This window comes from Hemibagrus wyckioides, linkage group LG27 (genome assembly GCF_019097595.1).
Source record: "Hemibagrus wyckioides isolate EC202008001 linkage group LG27, SWU_Hwy_1.0, whole genome shotgun sequence".
In the NCBI taxonomy this organism is placed as follows: domain Eukaryota; kingdom Metazoa; phylum Chordata; class Actinopteri; order Siluriformes; family Bagridae; genus Hemibagrus; species Hemibagrus wyckioides.
The window spans coordinates 19,628,809-19,656,090 of NC_080736.1; the positions used below are offsets into that span (position 1 = coordinate 19,628,809).

Consider the following 27,282-nt stretch of genomic DNA (forward strand, 5'->3'; position numbering starts at 1 on the left):
AATATGAGAGCAAACCACTGGAATACCTTAGCAACACCATAGTAACCAAAAAGGTTTGCTGAGATGCTGACAGGGCGATAGTGCAGGTTAAATGGTTTAAGAAATTTCCAAGCAAATGAAGCAAAACACTGAGTGAGATTAAAGTCAAAGTATAATAATAATAATAATTTTTTTTTAATAATCTTTATTTACAAAATCAATCTGATAGTGTTCTACACACTCAGCTTTTTGTTTATTACCGTAATACATGCACTACAGGCACACCAGGAAATAAAAACCAAGAGTAAACAGTTGAAATGTGACACTGAATCAAATAGTACAAATAAACTTTACATTATACAATATTCATTAAACTGCTTTATCACAATAGTGGCCGGTGAGGTCAGCTGCTGTGACCACATTTTTTACACTTTCCTTTATTTTAACCTCCTTTTCTATTCATCACAGATACCATCAGTTACGACAGAAACTCTTTTACTTCTATTGGTTTACAATGAACTCACCTACCGCCGTTTTTAACACCGACTACATGGAAAAAAGAAAAGAAACGAGTCAGGAACAGGATGAGGGCTCGAGCACACACCGTGCTCATCAGTGTTAAAGGAAAGCATTTTGAATTTATTGTGTTAAGCTGCTGATCCTGTTGCTGTGAACTTAATATAGTTTTTCACAACATTTAGGACACACACACACACACACACCAGAAGCACAAAGTAAAATGAGTTCAGAGCATAAAGTAATAACTTGTGCACTGACCAGCAAGACCATAACCACAGTGTTAACTGCTGCTGCTGTTCTCAGAAACACATAGTGTGTGACCAGAGGACGTGTGAAAACAAGGATAAAAACAGAACTTAGTTTGAAAACGCCCATGAACTTCATTCCAGTTTATAGAATTTATAGTACAAATTCACCCACACAGAAAAAGAACAATGCTGGACATTAATATTTTATATAAGAGATTCATAATGAAATGTAGCAATTTGATCATAATATCTAATATATAATAATATATTACATAATAATATATAAAATATAATATAATGATTTAATATATTTATGTTTTAAAAGAATTTGCAATAATTAATTTTCTTTCCTGCTCCATAACTCTTGTCTTTTACTCTCCAACATCCTACAAATGTTCTTCTCTACACCCAAATCATGTCAAATTTATAAAATATTTCCAAACACACAGACATGTGGAGAATTTTTTCTGAATTATTGCAGTAGAAACACAACAGCACAGTAAAACAGGAGAGAGAGATGAAATATGGGAAAAGTTTACCTGTCAGTAACATGAGGATCGCTGCTACTGTAATATTTCTCAACATTCTGGAAAACATCAGCCTTCAGACAGCTGACACTCGAAGATCCACCACGTGTAGAATTTACACCAAAAATATCCTCATAAATACAAAATGAATCGATCTTACTCTTATAATGAATATTAACGGTCTTAATCAGCCTGTTCCTCCTTCACTCGTACTGCACTCGTAAGCAGTTATGAGCTTCTTTATGACTCTAACAGTAAAGACACAGAAGTTGAGAAGCGCATTGTGTCATGACACCTCCCTCATTTAGAATTAGTCTCTTCCTTTTCACTGAATGAGAACAGTGTGATGAACGCCCTTTCTTACACAAGCATCCGTTATTTTGTGCTTTAGAAACACGTCTCTATAACTTAAGTATTTTCCCTTGACAGAGACAGCATAGTGTTCTTCTTAGATCCAGGAAATTATACAGGAATTATCAGATTTATAGGCTAAGTATGTTTTTATAAATTTTGTGCCGGCTGCTGGTGACCCTCAAAAGTACAGACATAAAATAACTACAGGATAGATTTAATTTACAAACAGTGTTATAGAAAAAAATTAAATAAAGACCACAATATACAGAGTATGAGACAGGCTAGTTATATACTATACAAATAGTGATCCTATGCTTTTGGGAAAGATTGGAATTAATGTTGGAATATCATGGAGAAACACCTACCAACACCCTGGCAACCAACTTGGTTAGCATAGCAACCAGCTAACAACACCATAGCTAGCACATGTTGCTATTGTGACACGCTCATGTCGGTTTCTTCTGTACAATATCAGAAGTATTCTGCCATTTTTATCCACACAGACTGCTCAGGTGCTTGTTCAGTCTCTGGTCATTTAGATACTGGACTTCTGCAGCTCTCTACTGGCAGGTCTACCTCTGAACTCAATTCATCCTCTACAAATGATGGCTTCCAGTAGCTGCATCAGATTTACAACACTCACGCTTGCCTATAAATCCAAGAATGGACCAGCTCTTACCCCAAGGCTCTTATTACTCCTCACTCTGCACCTCGCTCCCTCTGATCTACTAGCACTGCTCCACTGGTCCCACCATCTCTCAGGGTAAGAGGGAGGTATACATCAAGACTCTATTCTCTTCAGGCACCGAGGTGGTTGTCGGAACTCAGAGTCCCCCTCTATCTACCTCTATATGCTGTCTTTATTTTCTTACTTTCATTGACTTAGTTTTACTTGTTACTTTTTTTTTTTCTAACTTATTTGCTCTTCTTATCAATGCTATTGCTCTCTCATTTACCTCGGCCTGCTCTTTTCTGTCAGTTTACCTTAACTTACTTAACTTTACCTTAGAACTGACTTTTTACTTCATGTACTATCATGTATCAGGCCCTAGTTTCACCACATCTCTTCTCAACTGCCATTCACTATCTTTATACACTGAATACTATATATCTGGTGTTTTCCTCACTTGTTTTAGTTATTACCAGCCACTAGAATGGTTCTTTTTTTATACACAGCTTACAGGCCTACATAAGCATCATATCTCTTCAGCTTCACTTCTCTCTGTGATGTCCACCTATACTGTGCTTCTGCATAATGTGTGTACAGTGTGTAGGAATTTTACTTATAATTTTACATCCGGTTGTTTATGTCATGCTGTCATATGAGTTTCATGTCTTATTGTTGTCATGTAGATTCATGAAAATTAGTACATTGAACTACAATGGAAAGAACTTCCCATAGATGTCCGAACAGCTGAGTCTTCAAATGATGGGTGAAGACCGATCCTCTTCCTGAAACACTTAAACTAGCTCTTATTTTCCCTGTTTGTTTATGTATTACAAAAACAATCTCCTCACAAAAGAGTTTTTAAGCTAATGATATCATGAACATCAGCGTCATCACTGAATATAACTCAAACTGTACAGTTTACCTTGGAGCACGCAGCAGGTGATAAAATATATAAACAAAATCCTCATATATCCTCCTCAGGGGAAGTCTGAGGTAAAAGTTACTGAGGGATTTCTCTCTGTTCTTTTTATACATTTGATTGAATGATGACAGGTTTCCTGAACAGCATTAACCATAAAAAGCCATAAAATAATTAGTCTCTTAGGCTAACTGTCTCGACTGAGATGCTGAGAGGACGCTAGTGCAGGTTACATGGGTTAAGAAATTTCCAAGAAAAAGAAAAACACGATGAATGGATTAAAAAGTGCCTCATGACACAATTATATTGACAGATATGGCGAATTTGATGAACTTTTTAAAAATCCACAGTAAAATTGCTTGATCTTTATTGGGAACATGGAGTAGGTGATTATAAAGTGATGTGAGTTAACTTCATCAACTAACAGTTCTTTATTTTGAACATAGAGTAGATCGTTATGAAGTGATCTAAGTGGATTTGATCAACTAACAATCTGAACTGTTTATTTTTTATAATGGATTAAAAACTGCTTCCTGTCTGAATTAGACTGAGATATACGGTGATATTGAAGAGTAATTTAGAGTCATTAAAAGAGTAACTTTACAATTCCACAGTAATATTGGTTGATCTTTATCTTTTATTGTAAATGATGGTTTTGTATGAAGTTCTGGTTCTGTGGTGTAGGAGCTCGCGAACGCTGGCTTTCCTCTTTCAGCGCTATTACCGCTACGTGTCTAAAAGCCGCGCCACTAAAATTTTTCGTGCAGCTAGTTTAACCGTGCTTTCAGAAAGAGCGGCTGGTTAAACCGCAGTATTAGAAACAGCTCGGTAACAACTGGTGATAAACGGAACAGAGCGTTTAATTCATCAAGAACAAAAACATACAAGGGTTTAAATACATTTGCAAAAAAATCTAAATAAATAACCACAAGATGTCCGTCATTATTCCTCATCGAAGATCAACCTAATACCAAACCCCCCAAAAAACAGGGTCGAGAACATCTCCGATATCGTTTAGTGATGAAATTAACCTCTTTAACCAGATAACTTCATTTGTTTATTGTTAATGACATATTTTAGTAACAAATGGTAACATACAGGAGGTCTGCTACTATCGTACACAGTAAATAGCGGAAATGTGACACTGAATCAAGTAGTAGGAATAAACCTACAGACATTAAAAAGCTCCTTTTTTTCACCAAGGATACCATCAGTTACGACAGAAACAATCTTATTTCTATTGGTTTACAATGAACTCACCTACCGCCGTTTTTAACACCGACTACATGGAAAAAAGAAAGAAAACGAGCCGAAGTCAGGAACAGGATGAGGGCTCGCGCACACACCGTGCTCACTTTAACGGAGATAAACTCAAACGCGCGGTGAAAAAACTGCGCCACCAGGGACAAAAGATTCTGTGAGCATTGCTACGTTTAAAGACGCCTACAAGGTACAATCTTGGAAAATCGGACCATGCACCCATCTTCATCATGTCTAGATATAAACACAGACTGATACAGGAAGCTTCGGTTCAGTGGGAGGTCGCGCGCTGGACGGACCAATCGGTGGCCGCGCTTCAAGAAGCTCTAGATGAAGCTGCATGGATTGTGTTCAGTCGCAGACCTGATGACGTCGCAGTGTTTACGGAAGAGGTTGTGCGATTTATTGGGGAAATTGATAAACGATATAGTTCACAGAACCATCATGAGAACATTTTCCAACCAGAAGTCCACTGAGGATAAAACTATCCGTGATGCTCTGAGATTACTCATCGCTGATTGTAAATCGTGACTCGCCACCGGGAACACCGAAGTTTTAGGTTAGATATTCAACAGACAATCAGCGACCTGACACTTAGGGACCGTCAATAAATTACCATTTGAATAAAACAAAACTCAGGAGTTTTTTTCTATAGTTTCCGTTCCACGTGACAACGAACCTAAAAAGAATTGTTTTAGTACAAGAGACAAATAAGACAAACCACTTTTTAATCTAATTTATATCCCATTAACATACAACTGTATGTCTTTTTTCTTATATACTCATTTATTCTAGAGTCTAGAGACTGCTGTTATGTTCGCGGATCAGGTGGTCCGAGTCATGAAAATTAACACTTATTAATAACGGATCAGTAGCTGGTGGGTTAAATAATGGGCTACATCATTATCAAACCTGACCCATGTGTACCACTACACTTAGCCACCTTTTTTAGAGGAAACAGAATAGGCCTATTCTCACTTTACATGATGCATTTGAAATTTATATATAGCGTTAGGAGATCCGATTCTGCTTAGGTTTGGAGTGGAAGCTATTGACAAAACATTAATTTTTCCATACAAATATTAATATAAATTATAAGGAACACTCAAAATGCAAAAGAGGTGTGTCTTATTTGTCTTATTATCTCAAAAGAGGTGTGTCTTATTTGTCTGTTGTAGTAGTACAATTTTGCCTAGGCTTGAAGTCATTGGGTAAAAGGAGAAATCTCCTAAGTTTTGTGACATTCAATTAGTAATTTATTGACAGTCCCTAAGTGAAACAAGAGGCGCATGTATAATATAGATTATTGTAAAATAATAATAATAATAAAGGATCTACACGGAACTGCTTCACCTACAAGCTGTAAAAGAGATAATATTGCATGGTATATCTGTATGAGAGAGAAAATGTAATAAATTTAATTAACTCCTTTTTTTAGTAGCAAGACTCTGAAATGATGGGAGGAGTCAGCAAAAAGATTGAATGAAATTTTCTAAAGTTGCATACTCTTTCTGTTCATTTGTGTTTATTATTAAACAATATTACATAAAATACTCTTACAAAACGTGTTATTCTTGCTTCCCCCCCTCCCTATTAGCCCCTGATGTTTTAGGTTCAGCCCCTGATGTTTTCAAATCCTAGGAACACCCCTGAGAATATCCAACCTAAAACTAACTTCACCTCGGTACCGGGAACATGGACGAGTACGAGGCTGTGTCTTACACCGTGAGCAGAGCGGAGAAGGAGACTGCAGCTAATAACTCTATTACAGATATCACACACAGTTACACACACCTACACTTTATACACAATAATCATAATGTTCTGTTCACACATCAATATTCATATATATTTATTTAGATTTTTATATCATTTCCCTTTACCTGTTCAGGTAATTCTATTTCTGTATTCATTGTAACTATTTTTATAATATTTTTTCTTGTTTTTATGACACAGATTGTGGAGAATTATTTCATTACATGTCATACTGTGTGTGGTTGTGTATATGACAAATAAAATGTGATTTTGAAGAGTAATATAATTATGAGATGATAGTGTGTGGTATTGGTGATGTGTAACTTTAATATAGTTGTTTTATATTGAATCGATTTCTGCTCAACGTGTTTCAGTCTCTACTGATACTGATTACTGTATACATTTTAAAATTCTTATATTGTGATTAAAGATGGAATAAATTGTTTTTTGCATGATTTCATGTCCTTTATTAGGGCAATAAATTATGTTTATTATTTATTTTGTATTTCTACTTAATTTTTTTATTTGCACTTTTCATGTAACCAGGATTGCAGGATTGTTCTCTATATGTGATTTAAAAGATATAAGAGATTTATACTGCCTTTTGAAGAACCTCTACAAATAAAATTAAATTAAAAATAAAACACAATGTAAATGCTTATAAGCTCAATTTATTCTTGTAAACATTAACATTTTAAAGATTTTACAGTAACAGATCCGACATATTATAATCGATCTTGATGGAGGTCGGTATTCGGTGCTTTAACAGATCAAGTGAAAGAAGAGAGACGATGAGAGAAAGCAGGATATAGTAGAAAATATTCAGGATTTCTTCAGGCCAATACACATGTTATATATGTATGTGTGTGTATAAAATTATTAAATGTACAAAAGAAAACAGATAAACAAAAGGAGCCTGAATAACATAAATAAATGACAATTACTAAAGACAGAAATGAGTTAATACTGTTTAAGTCTAATCCTAAAACTCTCAGCCTGAGCATCCTTCCTGTGCTGGTCATGATGCTGAATGTAAAGTCACCAAACTCAGCTGTTAGTGATCATTCTCCAGTTCTGGAGTTCTTCTCTTTACTGAAGCCACATTCTGAAATGGAAAAAAAATCTCATTACACTCTGTAATAAACACTTCTACTGGGATAAATCCAAAACATCTGGATCAAGCTAAGCAGAGATTAAAGATCAATCAAAGAGAGGTGGCAGTGACAGTGGGCTTTGCCACTGCTTAGGAGGACACATAATCTAGTCTCAGTAAATTCTAGCATCTAGTGTCAGTCTTGCTAACACACACACACACACACACACAGGTAGAAAGACTGTATACTTACTTGCAGTGTGTCATATTCCGGGGACACAGTCATGAGGTTCAGTGCTGTGTATGTATCATCTCCAGGCGTTGGAACACACTGAGAGAGATGAAGAGAAAACCTCTTTAGTTTTTATTCAATAACAGATTTATAGGAACTTTATGTAGAGCTTCATGATGATAAAGACATAAAGAGAAAATGTCTCTCAGTACCTGAGTGTCTCTCTCTGCTCTTTTCTTCTTCCTGTTCACACAAAGGATATTAAAACCAGGCTGTTCAAATCTTTTTCTACTTAATTCAGCTAATTTTTATTACTGGATTATGATCATGGTAACTTAAGGAATATAAAAAAATACTCACTTAACATACAGGACAGCGATAATAAGAGAGAGAAGCAGAGCAGGAACGAGTGGAGCAGCAGCTCCCCATACAGCATGCAGCTTCCACACCTCAGCTGAGATAAAGAAAAGCTTTTAGAACAAAACTTTTAACTGTGAAAAATAAACAATTTTTAAACAAGCATAATCTGAATGAATCAAATCCTAGTAAATGTTTAAAAAAAATCCTTCAGTCGTTGAAATCTGTGTTTATATTTCATCCAGTATTAGCTCTTTTTTCTAATCGGTTTAGTCCATTTACACAGTACATCAGTAAACACCACCACTGAAGTTTTACTCACTTATAAAACACTCAGGAAAAATGCTGTTATATGAAAATAATAAACTTCAGGGTGCTAACAGTAACTGAGTAGTGACAGGGTTGTGCGAGTGCAATAATATAAACCTGTGATTTATTTAGCAGACAGAACACTTACCTAACACATCCAGGAGTGTTGGTGTAGAGGTGTGGTTTCCCAGCTGGTGGTGAGCAGTGCAGTAGTACAGTCCACTGTCCTGGGAGCTGATGTTGCTGATGCTGTAATTCTGGCCTGTTGTCAGCAGTGTGTCTGCAGCTGCACTCTGCTTAAACCAGGAGTAGGTGAGAACAGGAGGGTTTGCATCACTGCTACAGCTCAGAGTCACTGAATCTCCCTCCACTGTGTCTCCAGAGGGAAGAACCACTGCTCTGGTGTTTGTAGGGGAATCTGGTTAGAAATAAAACACCTGAATCAGCTGCTGTGTGTTCAGGATCAGTGTTTGATAGAGAGGTAGATGGACTCTGATTGAGGAGAGTAAAATCCACACTCACACACTGGAGGAGAGAGGAGACTGTCATGACCTTCAACAGCACAGCTGTAACTGACCACACCACCGACTGCAGCTACAGGAGGCAGATTTACACTCAGACACACGCTGTCCGTTCTTGTACCAGATGTAAGTGGGGTTGTTAGACAGAGTGCAGGTGGTGTTACAGTTCAGCTTGATTTGTCCACTACCTGAGTCTGATACTGTAACCTTCAGATCTGCAAAGGATAAACTGGTTTCATGTGATTCATCTTAACTTTGTCATGTAAATGCACAGTAGTGTGACATTACCTGTGACAGACAGAGTGACTCCAGGTTTTCCTCTGTATTTTCCTGTAGGATCATCAGTGTAGAATCTGAACCTGTATGTTTGAGCGTCTCTCTCTCTCAGGTTAGTGATTCTCAGACTACAGTCATTCTGGGAGCTCTGTGTGTACTGCACTCGACCCTGATACTCCTCATCCTCTCTCACATCCTCAAGTTCTTTAATGAACCACAACACTTCTGTAACCTTGTAATTATTAGGGAAGGTGTAATAACTGTGTATGTCCACTGATGAGCCAATCAGAGAGCAGACAGTCTGAGTGGAATAAGTTACACTCCAGCAGCTCTTCTCATCAAAAACACCTGAAACACACAAAATTAGTTTTAAAATAAAAAAGAAAGAAAGAAAACTAAAGCATGACTTGTCACGTTTGTCAAAATTCAGAACACCAGAGAGAGTTCCCTCTCCCGAATATTAAGACAGCCACGAATCATACTTCTAGATTTTCTCACAGATATATAAGCAGCGCGCACACATTGTGCTATGCGAAGTATCATCCCCTTGTTGACATACCAAGCCTTTTGTTTTGGATTTGGATATATGTGAATGATATTCTGCCTGTTTGATTACCGTTTATCTCTAGATTTGTTTGCTTCTAGTGATTGCTTTCCCGGTTTCCTGATTATTAGCTACTTTCTCAACCACGTATTTGCCTGCTGATTCTGTTTCAATGAATCTGCTTATGGATTCTACACCTTCCGCCTAAGGTGAGTCATTACAGGATTCTTCACCTCAGATGAATCAAGCGGATTTACAAACTGCCGTATGACATCAGGAACTATCATCCATGCTTATCAAGCGGAAGTCGAGGCACTACATGGAAACAAGCAACTACAACAGCAGGCTCAGAACCAGGACGCACCTCCTGCTCCCACGCCACCACCACGCAGTGAGTTACCTCGCATGGCCCTGCCTGAAAAGTTTGACGGTTCTGCTGATCGTTGCCGCGGTTTCCTTCTTCAATGTGACAACTTTTTCGCCCATCAGCCCGAACTCTACGGGACAGATACCACCAGGAGCGCATTCATGTTGTCACTCCTTATGGGGAAAGCACTAGACTGGGCTTCAGCAGTGTTGGATTTGGATCCGCAAGCTAAAACCTCAGCTGTGTACTTCGTGGGATTGATTCACGAGGTATTTGAATATCCAGCGGGAGGAAAAGATGTTTCTGTTCAATTGCTGAAATTAAGTCAAGGCTCTGAACCAGCCCTGTTGGCTGTATTTCGGGAGGGCCTTAATCCAGCTCTCCATGCAGAGATGGCCTGCCGGGACACTAATGTAATGGTCTCTCCGTACATATCCACAGCTATCCAATTGGACAATCTCAGGCGCTAGCTTCACTCAAACACACGTCCGCCCTGTTTTTCATCACCACACCGATTTTCTAAGCCAGGGAGAGGAGGGTCCCAAACCCATGCAACTCAGACAAGCCCGTGTATCAGAGGAGGAGTGTCAGTGCTGTACCCAACAACAGCTGTGCTACTACTGTGAACAACCCGGCCACCGGGTTTACCGATGCCCTGAAAAACCAGCCACATCACAGGGAAGAATTGTCTTGTTTCTAAAATATCCCTGACTGCCTTGTTACACTATGCTCACGAAGATTTCCCTGTCTTAGCATTAATAGATTTCGGAGCAGCTATAAACCTCATTGACAGAAGTCTTGTAGAGGAATTACGCCTCCCCACCATCTCGTGCACTCCTAACTTACACGTGATGGCCATCAACAATCAACCTATAGGGGAGGGATACCTCACATGCCAAACTATGCAGTTGGAGTTACAAATAGGACTATTTCACCAAGTAAAACTGGCATTTTACCTCATTTCCTCTCCTGATAACCCCATTACATTGGGTTTCCCATGGCTGCAGCAACATGACCCCCCATGTATCATGGAAGGAGGGGGAATTGAAACGCTGCCACCCTAGTGACTCTTCCTAAGGAATACCACGATCCTCAAGAGGCATTCCATAAAAGAAGAGCTACTCTACTACTCTACACCGTTCCTGGGATTGCGCCACAGATTTACTACCTAATGCCATGCCACCTAAGAACCACATTTACCTTCTCTCCCTTCCGGAAAGCAAGGCGATGGAAAAGCATATTGAGGAGGCTCTCACCGCCGGATACATCCACCCCTCAACCTCCCCTTCAGCTGCAGGATTTTCCATCCATGCATTGACTATAGGGGTTTGAATGCTATAAGGATCCCCTACCCCTACCCACTACCACTAATGCCGGCCTCTCTTGAACAACTACAGGAGGCCAAAAAATTTCACTAAGTTGGATTTATGGAGCGCACGATCATGCCATACATACTAACCAATGCATCAGCTGTGTTCCAGTCCCTCATAAATGAGGTGTTCAAGGATATGCTCAACCAATATGTCATTGCTTATGTAGACGACATCCTCATCTACCCTGCCTCCCTTGAGGACCACATATGTCATGTCCGCACGGTGCTCTCCCGCCTTCTGGAACATAATCTGTACGTGAAACTCGAAAAGTGTGAATTCCACTGCAAGAATATTATGTTTCTAGGATATGTACTCTCACAGGAAGAAGTGGAAATGGATCAAAGCAAAGTACAAGCTTTCACTTCCTGGCCTGATCTCACCACTTTCAAAGAGCTACAGAGCTTTTTACACTTCGCCAATTTTTATAGACGGTTCATTCGCAACTATAGCACTATAGCCAGCCCCTTAACATCACTACTTAAGGGGAAACCCAAGAGACTAGCCTGTATGGACCAAGCCAGAGAAGTATTCACCTCACTCAAGCACAGTTTCACCATGGCCCCTATTCTCCGACACCCCGACCCCGATCTCCGATTTGTAGTGGAAGTAAATGCATCTAGTTGTGGAATAGGCGCCGTTTTGTCCCAGCGTCATGGTGACCAGGGTAAGCTCCATCCCTGTGCATACTTCTTAAGGAAATTAACGGTGGCTGAGGGCAACTATGACGTGGGCAACCATGAACTGTCATCCATGAAGGCTGCTCTAGAGGAATGGTGACATTGGCTGGAGGGAGCCACCCTTTCCTAGTCCTTACTGATCATCATAACTCAGAGTACCTCCAAGGGGCCAAGTGCATGAACCCCCGCCAAGCTTGGTGGGCCCTGTTCTTTACTTGTTTTTGATTCTCTTTCACCTATCGTCCCAGTTCTAAGAATGGAAAAGCTGGTGCTCTGTCCCAGCAATATGAAACCAGAAATCCTCTTCCTTTCCCTGAACCCATTCTCCACTCTCAGTCATCCTGGCTCCTGTCCAGTGGAACCTGGTGGAAGAAATCCAGCAAGCCCACACTGTAGAACCTCCACCAGTGACCTGCCCAAGCTATATGCGCCGACCTTGCTTCACCACCATGTCATACAATGGACCCATGAATCTCCCAGCTCCGGCCATCCTGGTATTCACTGTACTGCCCAGCTGATACAGCACAAGTTTTGGTGGCACTCACTTGCTCATGATGTCGAGGAATATGTAAAAAACATGTGCAATATGTGCCCAGTTCCGTACTAGCAGCCAGCTACCAGAGGGGTTATTAGGACCTCTACCCATTCCCTGTCGACCCTGGTCTCACCTGTCTACTGACTTCCTGACAGACCTGCCTGATTCTCATGGATTCACCACCTTTATGGTCATTATCGACTGCTTCTTTAAGGCGTGCAAATTATTTCCCCTCAAAGGACTACTCACTGTCTATAATGTCCTATCAAAATTCAGAACACCAGAGGGTGCCCTCTCCCGAATATTGAGACACCCATGAATGACACTTCCTGGTTTCCCCACGGACATACAAGCAGCACACACATTGTGCTACACAAAGTATTGTCCCCTCGTATACATACCAAGACTTTTGTTTTTGATTTGGATTTATGTGAATGATATTCTGCCTGTTTGATTACCGTTTCGCTCTAGTCTCATGTTTGTCAGATTTGTTTGCTTCTAGTGATTGCTTTCCCAGTTTCCTGATATTTGCTACATTCTCAAACACGTTTTTGCCTGTTGATTCTGTTTCAGGCGAGCCATTACATGACTCTTGTATATGTTGAGTGACAGATCTCGACAGACTCGTCCAATCAGCGGTAAGAATTCCATATTGTGTTTTTTGATTTGTTATTTTGTTTTCTGATTTGTTATTTTGTTTTGCACTTCTGAACCACTGTATACTGGAAAAAAGGGACTTTCCTGGACTTAAAAATAATAAAGAATAAAAATAAAGAAAAAAATGTTTTGTATATTGGAGATAGATCTACACTCTCAACATTTAAATATTTCCTTTGACATAGCACATTTGTTGAAACAATAAATGTTGAAATATATATATTTTTTCATTTATTTGTTAAAACATGATCTTGGCAACAGCAGCTTGTTTTTAAATCAGACCAAAATGCCATCAGTGTTTTCTTACAATGCACACTGTGTCACAGACACTCTGACCACAGCCACTCATCCACGCCCCCAATCACCAGAATACTGAGCACCTACACCTGCACCTAATCACCTGAACACTTTAAAGCACACTCACACCTTAAGACTTTAACTCTAAGACTACAAGACTTTAACCGTCGGCAGATCGCTTTGCTGTTCAGACTACATGACTTCACTGTATGTCTTTTTGTCCTTGTGGTGTTCACACTACGCAACGCTTTGTAAATGATCCACAAGAGGGGGTCACACATCACACCATCTGACAACAACTCTTGTCACTCAACGCTGTCCCCAAACCATGTTTTGTCACAAAAACACACGCGACAGGTGGATCCGGAAATGACGTGAGACTTTCGGTAGAGGTTTGTTTTGAAAATGGACATCGGCAGGAGTCTACCTCTAAATAAATGTTAATTTATTAAAATAAATGTTGTGTCCACACTATTTTTGAAGCCATGTTGCTGCTGCTGCTTTTCTTCTGGTGACCTCAACTCTGTTGACTTGCTCTCTCATTGGCGTGATGTCAAGTCGGCCGACCGTCCCAGATATTTAACATGCCAGATATCTGGATTTTGTCTGCAAGGTGTCAGCGACACGTCAGCGAGCCTCTTTGATGCGTCATTGAGTAGTTCACACATAAAGATTGCCGAGCGCTGATCACCCGCTGATTTTCCCACGATCACAGACCGATCTGTCGGCGAGCTCGTTAATTTGCAAATCGGGCTTAAATCTGGCTCAAAATCCTGTAGTGTGAATGAAGCTTTAGAGTCAGCAGCTGGTATTAACCTTGTGTGTGCTGTAAACATTCTTCATGTCTGTCTTCCTGTGGAATACTATTTGCTACTCCTGCTGCACTCTTCTCTTCTCAAAGTCAAATGTCAAAGTCAAGGAATTTATTGTCACTTCAACCATATATAGTTGATGCAGTACACAGTGAAATGAAACAAGGATCCTCCTAGACCAAAGGTGCTACAAAACAACAAAGACAAAGTACAGGTGATGCAGACAAACATAGAGCTAAACATAGAGATAAAGCTAAACTATACTTAAGGTGCAATCTTTAGAAACTAGACATACAACAGAAGTGCACAGGATGACAAGACAGTGCAGACAAACAGGACATATAACCCCAACTCTGTGCAAACGAATAGTGTTGACAGTGAGTGCAACTATTAAAGTTACATGTAAACATGATCAATGTAAAGTGTAAAGTGTGATGTAAAGTGACACTGCTTAGGATGCTCTCGATGGTCCCTCTGTAGACCATGTAGGTGGTCAGGATGGGAGGTGGAAGATGAGCCTTCCTCAGCCTTCGCAGAAAGTACAGATGCTGCTGGGCTTTCTTAGTGATGGAGCCAGTGTTTAGTGACCAGGTGAGGTCCTCCACCAGGTGAACACCAAGGAATTTGGTGCTCTTGACGATCTCCACGATGGACCCATCGATGTTCAGTGGAGAATTGTCACTCTGTGCTCTCCTGAAGTCAACAACCATCTCTTTCGTTTTCTCCATGTTCAGGGAGAGGTGGTTGGCTTTACACCAGGCTGTTAGCTGTTGCACCTCCTCTCTGTATGCTGACTAATCGTTCTTGCTGATGAGACCCACCATGGTCATGTCATTGGTGAACTTGATGATGTGGTTGGATCTGTGCATTGCTGCACAGTCATGTGTCAGCAGATTGAACAGCAGTGGATTGAGCACACAGCCCTGAGGAGCTCCAGTGCTCAGTGTGGTGGTGCTGGAGGTGCTGTTCCCGATCTGGACTGACTGAAGTCAATCAGGAAATCCAGGATCCAATTGCAAGGGAGGTGTTCAGGCCCAGCAGACTCAGCTTCTCGATCAGAAGCTGAGGAATGATCGTGTTAAATGCTGAACTGAAGTCAATGAACAGCATTCATAGGTAAGTGTCTTTATTGTCCAGGTGTGTGAGGGCTAGATGGAGGGTTGTGGTGATGGCATCGTCTGTGGAGCAATTTGGACGATACGCAAACTACATGGGGTCAAGTGAAGGCGGCAGCAGGTTCTTGATGTGTCTCATGACGAGCCTCTCGAAGCACTTCATGATGATGGGTGTGAGTGCAACGGGATGATAGTCATTGAGACAGGGCACTGGAGACTTCTTCGGCACAGGGATGATGGTGGTGGACTTTAGGCACATTGGGACAATTGCGCTGCTCAGGGAGATGTTGAAGGTGTCTGTAAGATATTTGTTAGCTGTTCTGAACATTCCCTGAGCACTCTGCCAGGAATGTTGTCTGGTCCAGCAGACTTCCATGGGTTAACTCTGTGTAGAGTTTTGCTCACATCGGCTGTGGTGAGACAGAGCACCTGGTCCTCTGGAGAAGGGATGGTCTTCCTCATTGTCATGTCATTTTGTGCTTCAAAGCAAGCGTAGAAGCTGTTCAGCACATCTAGAAGGGAGGCATCACTGTCACAGGCTGGTGGAGCTGCCCTGTAGTTGGTGATGGACTGGATGCCTTGCCACATGCGCAGAGTGTTACTGCTGATCTGGAAGTGGCCATGGATTCTCTGGGAGTGTGCATGCTTTGCCTCCTTGATGCCTTGAGACAGTTTGGCCTGTGCTGTTCTTAGGGCGTCCTTGTCTCCAGCTCTGAAGGCAGAGTCTCTGGATTTTAGCAGCACACGCACCTTTGCGGTCATCCACGGCTTCTGATTTGATCGTGTGTTGATGGACTTGGAGATGGTCATGTCATCGATGCACTTTCCAATGTAGCTGGTCACTGATGACATGTATTCCTCCAAGTCTGTGGTGTCGCCATTGGTTGCAGCCTCCCTGAACATGTCCCATCAGTGCACTCAAAACAGTCCTGAAGAGCAGAAAGGGCTCCTGCTGACCAGGTTTTAACCTGTTTCAGAACCGGTTTGGTGCATCTGACGAGTGGTCTGTAGGCTGGAATCAACATAACAGAGATGTGGTCTAAGTAGCCGAGGTGGGGACGGGGCTCCGCACGATACGCACCGGGAATGTTTGTGTAAAGAACATCCAGCGTGTTCACCCCTCTCAAGTCTCAAGTCCACATGCTGATGGAATTTAGGGAGAACAGACTTGAGATTTGCATGGCTGAAATCTCCGGCGATATTAAACAGTCCATTGGGGTGGGCATTCTGCAGCTCGCTAATAGCTCCGTAGAGCTCACAAAGAGCCTCCTTAGAATTAGCACTGGGTCGAATGTACACTCCGAAAATGAAAGTGGTGGGGAATTCCCGGGGTAAATAAAAAGGTCTGCATCTAACAGTCACAAACTCCAGACACAAGCACAAGTCCTTGCACCATTCTGTGTTGATGTAAACACACACACCGCCACCGCAAGTCTTACCGCACAGAGCTGCATTCCTGTCGGCACGAAACACAGTGAGCCTGGCTAGCTGAATGGCGGCATCCAAGCCACGTCTCCGTAAAAACAAAAACGCAGCAGTCTCTGTACTCACAGTTTATTATCCAGGGAGCAGACATTTGATGAAGTATGGATTGAAGTATGGAGGGAAGTGCCGGTCGGCTAGGGTTTATTTTTAGCCTAGCACGGACACCTGCCACGCTTCTGCTTTCTCGCTCACCGCTTCTGTCGACTCCTCTTCTGGCCACCGGCATCAGGCAACGCCGAGGGCTTGGGACCTGGTCTCCGTAGCAAGCCGAGATCACGAAGCTTTCTCCGTAGGTCATCATGCACATTGGCTGGTGCACGATTTCCATAACTTAGTAGTGTCTGGTGGTCGTACACATGAACACCGTTGTATCTGGTGTCCATATGCCGTGAAAGTCGGGCTATCACAGGACAACAGCACCAACTTTGGTCCGGAGTGGCCACTGCGTGCTACTGCCACACTGCCAATCTTGGGCAGATAAGAGCTTGGATAATAAGATTGTAGAACTTATTGACGGTGTTCATCTTAGTGCGAACCAGATAAGACTGTTTAAGTTATGTTTCATTTACCTCACCTTCTCTACACTGAGTTTTTGCTGCACAAAAAAGTGCACATTTACTCACCTGCTTTGCTCCGGTCTCCATTCCTGGTGTGTTGTGACACTCTGAGAGGGTAAAGCAATTTGTTTTGGAACATTTATGATTAAGATCTATATTTAGATTTAAAATTTACACTGAAAATTAAAACAATTATTTGATATGAGGTGCTATCCACATGCATCTGAAAGCCATGCCTCAAATGTTTAAAAAAGTTCTTACAGACAGCAGGAGAGCGAAGCTCCTCATGTTCTTTTACAGCACAGGAATAGCTGCCTGCATTCCAACTACTTAAATACAGTTCATTTCTGTCCTGGTCAGTAACACGCTGTCCGTTCTTGTACCAGATGTAAGTGGGGTTGTTAGACAGAGTGCAGGTAGTGATGCAGCTCAGCTTCTTCATCCAGATATACGAGTCTGATACTGTAACCTTCAGATCTGCAAATATTAAATTAGGTTCATAATTACTTTCATTTACTTCATCTGTGTAAATGTAGGTAAATAAATGTATAGTAGTGTGACATTACCTGTGACAGACAGAGTGACTCCAGGTTCGCTGGTGTATTTTCCTGTAGAATCATCAGTGTAGAATCTGAACCTGTATGTTTGAGCGTCTCTCTCTCTCAGGTTAGTGATTCTCAGACTACAGTCATTCTGGGAGCTCTGTGTGTACTGCACTCGACCCTGATACTCCTCATCTTCTCTCACATCCTCAAGTTTTTTAATGAACCACAACACTTCAGTAACCTTGTGATTATTAGGGAAGGTGTAATAACTGTGTAGGTCCACTGATGAGCCAATCAGAGAGCAGACAGTCTGAGTGGAATAAGTTACACTCCAGCAGCTCTTCTCATCAAAAACACCTGAAACACACAAAATTAATTTTAGATTAAGAAAGAAAGAAAGAAAATTAAAGCATGATTTGCATGTGAGTTTATAGCAATCTAACAGACATGACAAAAATGTAAAAAATAAAAAAATTTAAAAAAATAACAACAAATTAGTTTTGATCTTTTACTCTCTTTAGAAAGAACTTTTCACGAGACCAGGAGAAAAAAAGGACTTTATGGGCTTCTGTAGAAAAATTTGTATTGTTTTGTACAACAGCTCCTCACTCTTTGTTCATTCTTGCAGGCATACACAATTGCCCATGCTCTTAACACTATTCATACATTACACAGATATACACTTTAAACAAACACATCAGAACACTCTAGACAGTCTAAAATGATACTGACAATAAAAATGATACAGTAACTAATGCAATCACTTATTTACATCCATTATTCTGCTTTATTTTGTAACCATTGTGCTCATAGCTAGCATTTGCTGCCACTGTTTGATTATACAGCATGTGTTACATTTGTCATGTTATCAGTGTATTAACAACCGCTATATGTCTTGTTTGGTATGTTTGCATTTGTTGAATGATTTCCTGAATGATGAAAGCATTTCATTACATTATAACAAAATTTTTCAAAAACTTCAGAAAAAGTGTGAATCCATGTAACCATGTAATTAATATGCTAATTAATGTCATATGCAGAGAATATATCCTGCACTATGACAACATTTACCAGGAGAAAACATTTTGGGGTTGGACAAGCCAGAAAGGATTAAAACAGTATGATACTGATGCAACAGGGGTTGAACTGAGTCAGCAAATCAAGCCAGGGACTTGACTACACAGTAAGATTGGTTCACACAAAGACTCAGACTCCAGCCTTTGACCCGCCATAAACCACCTCTTCACTCTTCAAGCACTTTCACTTCATTCACCATCCTGAGTAGTCTCCTGAAATACAACTCAAAAGCTGTCCAGTCTACCAACAAATTCACCTGGAGACCTACCAGTCAAACAAAGCAATGACAGATTTCCCCATCCAAAGAGACCATGCAAACACAATTACAGAACCTCTAGAAATCCTGAACTGGTGAACTTAAACACAGTTAAGTTTAAAACCGTACTAAAGAACTAACAGAAGCTTAAATTAATGGTTGATGGTTCATTCACTTCATAGTTTGAGGTATACCATACATTGATAAAAACATGCATTCATCCTCTTCTATGCGGCAGTGTGCTGGGGAGGCAGCATAAAGAAGAAGGACACCTCACGTCTGGACAAGCTGGTGAGGAAGGTGGGCTCGATTGTAGGCTCAGAACTGGAAAGCCTGACATCAGTGGCAGAGAAGAGGGCGCTGAGCAGGCTCCTGTCCATCATGGACAATCCACTGCATCCATTGTACAACATCATCTCCAGACAGAGAAGCAGCTTAAGTGACAGGTTGCTGTCATTGCCCTGCTCCACTGACAGACTGAGGAGGTCGTTCCTCCCCCATGCCATGCGACTCTTTAATTCCACACAGGGTGGGAGGAGTCAGTGCTGACACTACTCTTCTCTCTGTATTGGACTGTACAATAAAACACATACTACACACTACACACAATACACTCCGGTTTATACATGACTCTCAATAAACTGAGATTTGCACAGGACTCATAAACACGCAGTTTTTGCACATAACAGTTTTTGCACATCGAATAGGTCTGTAACCTTAAACACTTGTTTTGCACATTACTTATCTTGTTTTTCATCTCATTCTCCCTATTTATTCCTAAATCTCTGTATTTAGTATTTTTCTGCTATATTTTCTTATATTGTTATATTATACTATATTTTGTAATATTTTATATTTTGTTATTTGATATTTTATATTTATATATTTGATCCAGAGGCCTTGCACCGTAGGTGCAGAAGCCCTATTGTTTCCATTAGAATTTATGTTTTTTTTGGGGGTTTTTTTTTCAACCTTTCAGGGCATTTTGGACCCCTTAACATGCTCAAAAACTCTTGAAAATCAGCAGACAGATTGAAAATCTGCGGCCATTAGGACGTCACCGTGGCTCGGCCCTGGGCGTGGCACACACCCGTTCCAGCGCCCCCTGGAACATCTTGCTGCATAGCTGATACACACTTGCATGTATCCATGTACAACTTGGTACTTGTCATTAAGTCTAATCCACAGGAAGTGAGTTATTTTGAGTTGTTTGCAAAACGCACCCAATGAAATTTGAAATACTCCTCCTAGGGAATTGATACAACCGCCACCAAACCCAGGCTAATATGATCTCAAGACATTGATACAACCGCCACCAAACCCAGGCTAATATGATCTCAAGACATTGATACAACCGCCACCAAACCCAGGCTAATATGATCTCAAGACATTGATACAACCGCCACCAAACCCAGGCTAAAATGATCTCAAGACATTGATACAACCGCCACCAAACCCAGGCTAATATGATCTCAAGACATTGATAATGCAAAATTGATGAGGGATTTTTGATATCTCAAACTGTTCAGCCGTGAGAAGCCCTTAAACTTATGGCGAATAAAATGAAACAGGAAGTGGCTAATAACTTCTGTGTATATTAAGTGATCTACATGAAACCTTAGGATTATGTTAAGCATTGATAGCTGATCACACTGATATGACAACTATGAGTCTCGGCAACTGGCAGCAGGAAGTGTGTCACTTTTTGAAATCTCTAATATTTTCTCCCTTACTTTCACCTGATTTGGTTCAAAATCAGTCAGAATAATGTCAAGACATGGCTGATGTGAAACTGTGAAGGAATTTTTGATACCTTGAATCGTGTTACGATTTACATGAGAACATAATAGTAGAAAATGAATCTTCTCATATCTTACGAGTGGAAAGGCCTAATGTTCCAAAATATTTCACATAGAGAGTGCAAATGTTTATGAGAAAGGACAGTGTGGCTGGTCCCCGGGTGTGGCACAGGGCTGTCACAATGCCCCCTGGAACTTTGTCAGAAATATAGCTGCACAGCTCATCTTCCCTTGAACATATATGCATGAGAGCTGGTATACATTTAGTTCTCATTGAGCTAAATGACGTTCATCCACCTGTCATGGGATCTGCTTAACAGGAAGTCAGTTATTTTGGGATGTTTGAAAAATGCACCCAATGGAATTTGATATACTCCTCCTAGGGGATTTGTATGATTTTGACCAAACAGGGTCGAATACGATCTGAAGACATCTAAAGTTCTAAAGTTGATAAGGGATTTTTCATATCTCAAACGGTTCAGCCGTGAGGAGCCCTTAAACATATGGCGAATAAAAGGAAACAGGAAGTGGCTAATAACTTTGGTGTATATTGTGTGATGTACATCAAACCTCAATTTTATGTTAAGAGAAGAAAGCTGATCACATGGACATGACTACTGTCAGTGTCAGTCATAGTGCCACCAACTGGCAGCAGGAAGTGTGTCACTTTTAGTTTTCCCTTACTTTCACCTGATTTGGTTGAAAATCAGTCAGAATAATGTCAGGACATGGCTGATGTGAAACTGTGAAGGAATTTGTGATATTGTGAATATATAACACAATACTCTGATATTGTGAATATATACCTAGAGGCTCTTATCCCATTATTTTATTTTTTTTTACAATATTGCTTCATTTTTACAATTCATATATACAGAGTCAACCAAAAAATGTATATACACTTCAGGAAAAGAAAAATAGTATGATGTAAATAATATTAGTATAATATTAATAATATCATCATCATATAAATCAATCTATAATGTATAGCAATAAATTTAGTAATACAATATTTATACAAATTTTTGTATTAAAAATTTCTTAAATTCTGAAATGTGTATACATTGTATAAATCTGTATACATTGCATACAAATGTATACATGTGTATACATTTTTCTGGGTGACTCTCTCTCTCTCTCTCTCTCTCTATATATATATATATATAAATAAATAAACTGATATAGTAATATAGTTTTAGAGTGAGAGTCATTGTCCCTTTGGACATTGCTATGATCTATTTCATTACACCCAAACTGTCCCTTTTGTCCTTATATAGTTTAGAAGGAAAGTCAGTTTTCGTTTTACCTTCAGTGGACTTTGCTGTGATCACTTTCAGTACACCCAAATTGTCACTCTTGTCCTTTTGGTATTTCCCCTTTTAATGCATGTACCCACTGTGCTCACTGTGTCTGGTGCGCCTGGGCGGCAATGGCACCATGTAGTGATGGCCCATAGTGCGAGGGCCCGTCATTGCTGCTTGCAGCTATATTTTATGTTTTATATTTTGTTATTTGATATATTTTTTGTTATATTTTTTTACCCTAATTTGGGTATTTTAGTTTTTTTTTTTTTTGCTATATTTTGTTATATTGTTATATTCTGCTATATTTGGTAATATTTTATGTTTTTATTATTTGATATATTTTTTTGTTATATTTTTGTACCCTAATTTGGGTATTTTAGTATTTTTGTTATATTCCTTCCTATTTTATCTATTACCTGTGTTTGTGGATACTGCTGGAAACTGTGAATTTCCCTGTATTCTGTGAATAAAGTATCTATCTATCTATCTATCTATCTATCTATCTATCTATCTATCTATCTATCTATCTATCTATCTATCTATCTATCTATCTATCTATCTATCTATCTATCTATTCAAAACCCTTCTTTGTTGACGTTTGTGTGTGTTTGTGTTAGTTTAGTTTCATGTATTAACGAAGTCACATCACTGATTAAGGGAAAGTGTCCTGTTATTGTGCTCTTAATATAGCGTTTTCACTAGATTTCAGATTTTATCGCCAGTGGCCACGGAGGTAACATCCCATGCAGAATTAATAAATAAACTATGTTCAATTTATCACTGGACGAATAGAATCAACCGTGGAAATATTAAATTTGCAACATTTCTCACTCTGAGCTGATCAGACAGTTTCTCATACTGGTGGAGAATGAGGGCAGTTCAGTGTAAATTACAAATTCCCCATCATTATTAACAGAGTTAATATTTAATTATTTAATAAATCATTAATTTAAGCATTAAATGATACACACCATCACATCACTGATTTTAAGCATTAAAAATAATGAAATTAAGTCTCCATTTCAGAAACAATGCTTTGAGTAAATCATGATATTTTTAATGACTGTAATATGAGTTACTGGTTTCAGTTGGATGCTGAGGGACAGATTTGACACTTACACACTGGAGGAGAGCGGTGTTCAGTCCCAAACACCTTACAGGAGTAGCTGCCTTTATCAGATCCACTGGTGGAGTCAAGAACAATGGTGGAGTCATTTGTGTATTTGAGGTAATCACCATTCCTGTACCAGTAGATAATGTGTGTGTTGAGTCTGCAGGTGGCGCTACAGGTCACTTTTACTTCTCTCTGTCCCACAGTGTTAGGATCCACCTTCACCTGCAAGTCTACAATTATGTATCAAATCACTGTAAATACATACTACAAATCAAAGTATACTACAATAAAGTGTGTGTTTGTGTGTGTGTGTGTGTGTGTGTTACCTGTAACAGTCAGTTGTACTCCAGATGATGCTGATATCCAGTCACTGCTCTGTGTTTTAAATCTAAAGTTATAAACTCCAGAGTCACTCACTCTCACATTCCTCACTGTCAGCTCACAGTCAGACCACCAGGTGCTTACAGACACTCGTCCTGAGTATTCTGGATCGTTGTTCAGGTCTCGTGGTTCTCCTTCAGAGCTCTGGACTCGATACCACTCTCTCTCTGTGACTGTGGACTGATCAGGTTTTGTAAAACTACAGGGGATTTTTACTGTAGATCCAGTAACAACACAGAGACTCTGAGAGGAGAGAGTTACACTGTGCTGAGTCTGAACTCCTGTAACACACACACACACACACACACCAGAAGCACAAAGTAAAATGAGTTACATAACATAAAGTAATAACTTGTGCACTGACCAGCAAGACTGTAACCACAGTGTACTCTGATGCTGCTATTCTCAGACACACATAGCGAGTGAACAAAGAACATGTGAAAACAACAATAAAAACAGAACTTAGTTTGAAAACGCCCATTCCAGATAAGAGAATTTACAGTACAAATTCACTCACACAGAAAAAGAAAGCTGCCAGACATGAATGCATTATATAACAGATTCATAACCAAATGTAGTGATGTGATCATGTAAACATAATATAATGATTTGATATATTTATGTTACAAAAACATTTGCACTAATCCATTTTCTTTGTTTTACTCTCCAACATCCTACAAATGTTCTTCTCTACACCCAAATCGTGTCAAATTTATAAAATATTTCCAAACACACAGACATGTGGAGAACTTTTTCTGAATTATTGCAGTAGAAACACAACAGCACAGTAAAACAGGAGAGAGAGATGAAATATGGGAAAAGTTTACCTGTCAGTAACATGAGGATCGCTGCTACTGTAATATTTCTCAACATTCTGGAAAACATCAGCCTTCAGACAGCTGACACTCGAAGATCCACCACGTGTAGAATTTACACCAAAAATATCCTCATAAATACAAAATGAATCGATCTTATAATGAATATTAACGGTCTTAATCAGCCTGTTCCTCCTTCACTCGTACTGTACTTGTAAGCAGTTGTGAGCTTCTTTATGACTCTAACAGTAAAGAGAGGGAAGTTGAGAAGCGCATTGTGTCATGACACCTCCCGAATTTAGCTTACTCTCTTCCTTTTCAATGAACGAGAACAGTGTGATGAACGCCCTTTCTTACACTAGCGCCCGTTATTTTGTGCTTTAAAAACTCGTCTCTATAACTTAAGTATTTTCCTTCAGCAGAGACAGCATAGTGTTCTTCTTAGATCCAGGAAATTATACAGGAATTATCAGATTTATAGGCAAAGTATGTTTTTATAAATTTTGTGGTGACCCTCAAAAGTACAGACATAAAATAACTACACTATACATTTAATTTACAAACAGTGTTATAGAGAAAAATTAAATAAAGACCACAATATACAGAGTATGAGACAGGCTAGTTATATACTATACAAATAGTGATCCTGTGCTTTTGGGAAAGATCGGAATTAATGTTGGAATATCAAGGGAACCACCTACCAACACCCTAACAACCACCTTGGTTAGCATAGCAACCAGCTAGCAACACCATAAAAAGAACCTGAAATATCATATCAAACAACCAGCAACATGCTAGCAAACCACTTGGTTACAATTTGGTTAACACAACAACCACTGAGATAGCACAGCATCCACCTAGCAATACCATAAGTAGCATGCAGCATGCAGCTCTCTACTGGCAGGTCTACCTCTGAACACAATTCATCCTCTACAAATGATCCAAAATGCAGCTGTGTGACTTGTTTTCAACCAACCTAAGTTCTCACACACCACCCCACTGCTGCTCTCCTCCACTGGCTTGCGGTAGCTGCATCAAATTCAAAACACTGATGCTTGCCTACAAAGCCAAGAATGGCCCAGCTCCTTTTTACCACAAAGCTCTTATTACTCCTCGCTCTGCACCTCGCTCCCTCTGATCCACTAGCACTGCTCCACTGGTCCCACCATCTCTCAGGGTGAGAGGTAGGTATACATCTACACTGTTCTCTACACTGTATGTCACTCTGGATAAGGTCTGTCAAATGCCAGAAAAGTAAATGTATACATGAAATATCATAGCAACCAACCAGCAATATGCTAGCAAACCACTTGAATACCCTAGCAACCAACTAAGTTAGCATAGGATCCACTTAGCAACACCCTAGAAACCAAATAGGGTTGCCATCCTTCCGTTATACTATAGGATTGTCATGTATTGAAAAATAAATCACTGCATCCCTTGTAGATTCAATAAGGAAGATGGTTTGTCCCATATTTCTCCTACACGTTGTTTCATACACACCAAGTAGTACACCAATACTCACCAAAGAGCATTGTCTCAAAGCAGCTTCACATAAGAAACAACATAAGAAAACAACAAACATATAAACAAACAGTCCTAGATGTTATCCCTAGTGAGCAAGCCTGAGGTGACTGAGGCGACTGTGGCAAGGGAAAACTCCCTTAGATGGTATGAGGAAGAAACCTTGAGAGGAACCAGACTCAAAAGGGAACCCATCCTCATTTGGGTGACAGTGGAGAGTGTGACTATATTGTGCATTTATGTATAGTCAATTGTGTGATGCCGATACAGCATGTGTAGAATGTTATGTAAATTAATAAGGAGGTTGCTGTCATCCACATAAGGTTGGCAGCATTGCTTTGAATACCCCAATCCTCACAAAGCAGAACCTGGCTGGAGCTGGTCCATCTCTGGATGCCACTGGACCTGGCACAGTCTCTGTATGCGTCGGGATGGGTAGAAGAAGGGAAACAAGTGGAACAGAATTAGCATAGCTGCTGTTCATAATATTAGCAGCACTAGATGATAATTTGCATTTAATCAGATGTACTGGAGTACAAGGTTATGGGATGTGTTAAATGTATGCCAGGCTAAAGAGATAAGTCTTTAGTCTACGTTTAAACAGGAAGGCTATTCCAAAGTTTAGGAGCTAAGTACGAAAATGCTCTACCCCCTTTTGTAGACTTTGATATTCTGGGAACTACCAGAAGTCCGGAGTTTTGTGATCTTAAAGAGCGTGGTGGATTGTAACGTGTTAGAAGACTGGCTAGATACGTGGGAGCTAAACCATTTAGAGCCTTGAAAGTAAGTAGTTCTAGTTTATAGTCAATTCTAAGTTTGGTGAAACAGGTAGCCAGTGCAGGGATGATAATATTGGGGTTATATGATCATATTTTCTTGATCTGGTAAGAACTCTGGCGGCTGCATTCTGGACTAACTGTAGCTTGTTTACTGAAGATGCAGGACAACCACCTAGTAATGCATTACAATAGTCCAGTCTGGAGGTCATGAATGCATGAACTAACGTTTCTGCATCAGATACAGATAAAA

The 27,282-nt window shown here is 40.0% G+C and overlaps 2 protein-coding genes across 2 annotated transcripts; both read right to left on the reverse strand.

Annotated features, from left to right (window-relative positions):
- Positions 1-6,902: 6,902 nt before the first annotated feature.
- LOC131347667 (B-cell receptor CD22-like) lies at positions 6,903-8,611 on the reverse strand (the record flags this gene model as incomplete). The annotated part of the gene is made up of 5 exons (XM_058381961.1): positions 6,903-7,336; positions 7,578-7,655; positions 7,769-7,799; positions 7,917-8,010; positions 8,371-8,611. Coding segments are annotated over 5 exons (495 nt in total), but the record flags the coding sequence as incomplete, so codon positions are not given.
- Positions 8,612-17,069: 8,458 nt separating this feature from the next.
- On the reverse strand, positions 17,070-25,142 carry LOC131347598 (uncharacterized). Its single transcript, XM_058381761.1, has 6 exons — positions 24,742-25,142; positions 23,860-24,195; positions 23,539-23,763; positions 18,005-18,340; positions 17,700-17,915; positions 17,070-17,281 (listed from the first exon to the last, which is right to left on the reverse strand). Exons 1-6 carry the CDS (start codon positions 24,797-24,799, stop codon positions 17,070-17,072), a joined length of 1,383 nt encoding a protein of 460 aa, XP_058237744.1. The 5' UTR covers positions 24,800-25,142.
- Between the last annotated feature and the right edge of the window lie 2,140 nt (positions 25,143-27,282).

What these genes read in the sequence shown, in the direction of transcription:
- LOC131347598 (XM_058381761.1), bottom strand. Translation starts at nt 24,799, where the DNA reads ATGTTTTCCAGAATGTTGAGAAATATTACAGTAGCAGCGATCCTCATG. An exon ending in GATCCTCATGTTACTGACAG is followed by an intron (nt 24,196 to 24,741) that starts GTAAACTTTTCC and finishes TGTGTGTTACAG; the next exon opens with GAGTTCAGACTCAGCACAGT. An exon ending in AGTACAACTGACTGTTACAG is followed by an intron (nt 23,764 to 23,859) that starts GTAACACACACA and finishes ACATAATTGTAG; the next exon opens with ACTTGCAGGTGAAGGTGGAT.